The sequence below is a fragment of the Heterodontus francisci genome, unplaced genomic scaffold (assembly GCF_036365525.1).
Source record: "Heterodontus francisci isolate sHetFra1 unplaced genomic scaffold, sHetFra1.hap1 HAP1_SCAFFOLD_101_1, whole genome shotgun sequence".
NCBI classification, from domain to species: Eukaryota; Metazoa; Chordata; class Chondrichthyes; order Heterodontiformes; family Heterodontidae; genus Heterodontus; species Heterodontus francisci.
The window spans coordinates 4,597,088-4,602,641 of NW_027141025.1; the positions used below are offsets into that span (position 1 = coordinate 4,597,088).

The 5,554-nt window shown below is 42.2% G+C and overlaps 1 protein-coding gene across 1 annotated transcript; it reads right to left on the bottom strand.

The window, feature by feature from the left end:
- Nucleotides 1-237: 237 nt before the first annotated feature.
- On the bottom strand, nt 238-2,932 carry LOC137361869 (probable G-protein coupled receptor 139). The gene is made up of 2 exons (XM_068026473.1): nt 2,866-2,932; nt 238-1,133 (listed from the first exon to the last, which is right to left on the bottom strand). The coding sequence occupies exons 1-2, from the start codon at nt 2,930-2,932 to the stop codon at nt 238-240; spliced, it is 963 nt and encodes a 320-aa protein (XP_067882574.1).
- Between the last annotated feature and the right edge of the window lie 2,622 nt (nt 2,933-5,554).

A 5,554-nucleotide genomic window follows, 5' to 3' on the forward strand; every position in this document is an offset into this window, starting at 1 on the left:
CTTTAGGGAGCGCTATCACTCTCCTCCTGACTCCTTGACGAAGGTCATCTCTTTCCCTTTGCTCACTGCTCGTTATCTTTTTTGATTCCTGCTAATTTACTTCCCACCCTCTTGCTCTCGACCCCCTCTTCCCGTCACTAACAGCTCTAGTGTTTGTCTTTACTCCTGCAATCCATTTTCTTCTGGACGTCCAGCAGTCACCTCTTGTCCATTAACCACTGGATCTTTTAGCTGGTTTCAGTTGCTTTGTTTATGCATTAATTTAAAAATTGATGTAACTGGATATTTCACCGCGCTCTTTAACTGCTCTCTGAATTCGGACTGAATGGCCACATAAATAAATGTGTTTGTACAGCAACTTAAATTCCTCAGCATATATGCAACATTTTCAAAGAGATAATAAGAAGCATCATCTAAGAAATGACCAATGCGAAAAATATATAACACATACACCAACCACAGAATTATGAAGCTGCCAGATATGGTGAAGAGTAAAATCATGGACTTCCTCCTTCTCTCCATTTCAGAGTCACTGTGATTATCTTTCTTGCTCTGAACCCTCAGTCTCTGACGGACTCGACTGTTCACTAAAATGTGTCTGAAGGTCAGAGCGTTCAGCAACAGAATTAAACTGAATGGCATTATTGGTGTTAAAGCTTTTTCAAACATTCTAAATCCAATCCATCGAGGGTCAGTAAAATAGCTTCGCTTATTAAAGCAGAACCATTCTACATTGTCGATTACCAGAAAAGGTTTAAATCTAAAGTAGATGGGAATATTTTTTAGACAGAGCAGAATGCCAGTTGTTGACAGAACCACAGTCGCAGTTTTTCTGGTGCAATATTTCGATTTCAGCTTCTGGCAACAAATGGCGACAAATCGATCAAATGTGAAAGCGATGGCGAACCAAACCGAACAGTCGATGGCTGCACGCATCAAGACATAGTGAGAGCGACACACAAAGGTGAGATACAGGAAATTTAATGGGAAATAATAATCATTGATTCTCCGGAGTATGATCTCAGTGATAATGACCAGTAGATCCGCTGTTGACATGGCCACCAGGTAACGGGTGGTGCAGCTGGAGAGTCCGCAATTTCCCTTGGACAGGATCACAATTGAGATTAAATTAACTGTAAAGGAGAGAAGGGAAAATGGCTGTAAATTACTGAAAAACATTCTCCGCTCCTCAACCCTGGCAGGAAGGATTTTAGCACCAAAACCGGGTGGATTGGGATCAGGTCAGATCGGGTCCATAATCCCAACCTGCCTCCAACCCCAGCACTTCCAGATTGAACAAATCCTGGACGGGCAGGTACAGCACACCGCTCATCAGACGCTGGTAAACTAGTTAAATATAACAACGTGGAGCCCAAGAATGGGTAGACTGGAGAACTGCACCCGGTCTCCAACCACTCCCAGTGTAGGAACCCATCCCGGAATCGAATCACTCCCTGGGTTCGAAGAAATTCCTCCCTGATTCGAACCAGTCCCTCGGATCGGAGACACTCATACGTCTTGGACCACTCCCTCTGATGTATAAATGAGTTAAATTGAAAAGGGAATTTACTGAGTCGATGCAAATGTGATCACAGCACAGGCTTTCATTTCTACAGGAATATCGTCAGAAGAAAAGTGTCATAATAACGTATTAGAAAGGTGGTGATTGAACACGTGAATAATGTGTACTCATCTGGACTACACATGATACAAATATCCAGGGTAACCAGCAGGTGCACGTATTCTTCACAAAAATAATCCCATAGCAGGGAGATTATAGTTATTGGGATATATGTTGTGGCTCCATTATGTCGATAAGAGAAGGATGATTGTTGAACTAATAGAGGCCTTTAAAAATTTTTTAAAAAGGGTTCGAGAGGGAAAACGTGGACCTGATATTCCCACTTTGCTGGTGACCAGTTCTGTATTTCCTCAAAATAAGATGGTCATCAGTAAATACGCGATGGAATTCAAGAGAGACCTATTTACTTGTACTGCTGAGAACGTGGAATTGAGACCTCTTGCAGTAGTTGCAATGGAAGAAAAAATAAGAAGAAGTGAGGTTAGTGCATGATGGAGACAGGATTGGACGGATATGCTGATAGGATTAGATGAGCTGGAATGAAGAGAGGCTCGTGCAGAGCAGGAAGACTGTCCTAATCCAGTTGTACCGAATGCCCAGATTCTGTGTTGTAAAATCAATAAGTTGTCTATTAACATGTCATAGTCATCAGTGTTTTTCGTAATATTGAAGAGGATTATTTATTATTGCAGTGCACTTGTGAGCAAACGCTTCTCAGGACTGTGCTCGGGAAGGAAATTAATCAGCACCTGATGGTGCTGTCAACAACTATAATTAGAATTAGAATAAGATGGGGACCCGCACTGAATACAATTACAGATACTCCAGCAAATACATGTTCCCTGGAGTTGCATTGTCCACACCAGTTAGTCAGCCACAATCATTACAATTCTAGAGTGTCAGAGACTCCTAGTTGTACATGATTACTGAGGTCAGGTGCTCCACTCCAGTTAGTGCACATACACAGTACAATTCTACACTAACAGATAATTCCAGTAATCCTTCCCCTCTGAGATTTTCCTGCTTTGAGCTGTGATTCTACAGAACACAACATTCCAAATAATTCAATAACTTTACAATGCAGAGTGTCTTGAGCTAGAAACAGTTGAGACTACAGATTAAAACTGCACAGCTAATTCAGGAAATTAATGCAATTATATTATTGAGTGTGTGTCTGTGTAACTGTAACCATTCGATCTCATGTAATATTATTATTCCCATGCTAATGGAAGAAACCAGCTCATACAAAGATTTACAAAACTTCATTGGTTATAGATACTTACCAGGAACGCCAATTACAGCAAGGATCACGTAGAATATTTTCCTGACCCATTGAATTGGTCCGTGCATTTGCTGCTTGGAGTGATCGGTCTGTTCGCGCTGCAGGTAATATCTCTGAAATACATTCTGAGGTGACACATTCCCAGTGCATTAACTTTATACCCTCCCGGATCTCTATGGGGATACATAGGTTGCAACATTTTTCGAACAGTTTCTCTTAATCTTTGAACAAACAGATTACGACAGTTGTGCTAATTCCCTGTTGATGGAATATATTTTCCACTAAAATTGAATTGGAGCCATCCCCATCCCCACCCCCAAGTCTGGACAAATCTGATCACAATAAACAACTAATCATAACTGGAAGCTGTGTTCAACAGAAATAAAGGAAGTCCGAGAAAAATCATGAGTCCCATCTGTGGATGTCATGTTATTTTAGTGATTGCCTGCGCTCTGCATGACTATTCAGAAATTAAATTCCTAACGTCGGAGAAGCCTGTAACGGATGTTCGTCAAGACTTTGGATGCTCTCTTTATCTGTGCAATTCCGTTCAACAATTCATATATTCAAACAAAAAGGAGTATAGAATGGTTGCAACATAGCAGTTGGCCATTAGGTCTGTCTTGACCATGTCAGCTCTCTGCACGGGCAGCTCAGCTAATCTCACTCCAACATCTCCTCCTCACTGACCTGCATTGTTTTTCTCTTCAGTTGTTCATTCACTTCGCTTCTGATTGATTCTGTCTTCACCACTCTCTCAGGCGTTCATTTCATATCCTAAACACGTGCTTGGAAACATACGTTTTCCCTCATGTCGCCATTGATTCTTTTGCCATTCCCTTAAACCTGTGTCCATTGCTTTTCGCCAGTTTTGCCAATGAGAGCAGTTTCTCTCTGTCTACTCTGTTTAAACAACATATGGTTTGGAACAAGTCTATCAAACTCTCTCTCAATTTCCTCTTCAAGGAGAAAAACCTTGATTCTCTATTCTGTCGGCATAAAACATCTGTCACCCCTGTAATTTTCACTTGAACATTTTCTACACCTGCTCTAAAACCTCAAAGTGTGGTCCCTCGAACTGGACACAATGGCAGGATTTTCAATATTGCTCTCTCCCTCACACGGTCCGAACTACTCCGTTTCCCTTTTCAACCTCTTTATGCGATACATCGATCATTGCGGCTGTGTCAAACCCTTGTTCACATCGAGCTCCAAAATGTAATCAAATTTGCATTGAAACATTTGTGCCTCTCGCGCCTGAAAACGGTCCATCTGTGACTCCTTACATCTCTTCCACGAATTTCCTCCCTCAATATAGGTGTACAGACTCTGCATCAATATTTCCTATGATCCACCAACTTCCACAGTTATCTTGACCACACTTCCTCAAACTCCACTTTGCATAAATAATAACTTCCATTTTCTTAGTTTCCTCATCGCCTTTTGTTTGTTTAAACGATTACATTTTCCATACCAGTCCTTCTGTAGTCTTTTCATTTCACATTAACCGTGCATTCCTCACATTAGTTTTTCAGAGGCCTCAGCTTTATCTGTTCCATCACCCGAGTGACTGTCCTCACCTCCTTCCCTACCTTCCAGAACCATGATATTAATTCACTTATTCTCACTATCCACTCCAACCGCCTCCACCTTCAACACATCATCCTCCTCCATTTCCACCATGTCCAACTAAAATCGCGAACAAAATATCTGTATTCACTCTTCCGTCACATCAAAGATGAGGTTTGCTTGCCCGCAGCTCCTTTCTATGCAAGTGCAAGAGATGCAACAGATTTCCTCTCACCTAAGGTCATTAGAAATAAAAGAGGGAGTAGGCCATTCAGCCCATAGATCATGTTCTGCCATTCTATACCATAATGGCTTATCTGACCATGGCCGTAATTCCAATTTCCTGCCAGACAACAGTAAGTCTTCAGTCCCACGTAAATGAAAAGTCAGTCTAAACCAGCCTTGAATATATTCAATGACCCAGACTCCACTGACTTCTGCGTAAGTGAATTCTAAATGCGATTGAACTTCAAGAGAAGAAATTCCTCCTCATCACCATTTTAACTGGGAGACCGCCTATTCATAAACGGTAGAGAATGTGCTGAGCTCGGAACCAGGCAGGGTATCAATGTAACACACATCTGGTCTTAGACTGAGGCAGCAAGGTGAAGGCTTCTTGCTCCTTGGATGTGGGCATTGCTGGCGAGGCTGAGATTTGTTATCCACCTTTAGTTTCTCTTGGGGACGTGGTGGAGAGCCACCTTCTTGAAACGCTGGACTCCATCTGCTTTAGCTACACCCGCAGTACAATGAGAAAGGAGGTTCCAGGATTTTGACCCAGCAATTGTGAAGAAATGAGGATGTCGTTCCAACTCAGGATGTCTGTGGTTGGAGGGAACTTTCAGGTGTTCATGTTTCCATGCGTCTGCCACCCTTATCCTTTTAGGTGTTAGCGGTCTCGTGCTTGAAATGAGCTGTCGAAATAAATTTAGTAACTTCCTGCGGTGTGATGTTATATATGGTGCACACGGCAGCCACTGTGTGCTGGTGGTGGAATGAATTAAGTGTTAGTATGGTGCATCGGAGGCACATCAACCAAGTCCATTTGCTTGGATCCTGCTGAGGCACTTGAGTTTTGTTGGCGGCGGCACAGATCCAGAAAAGTGTAGTATATTCCATTA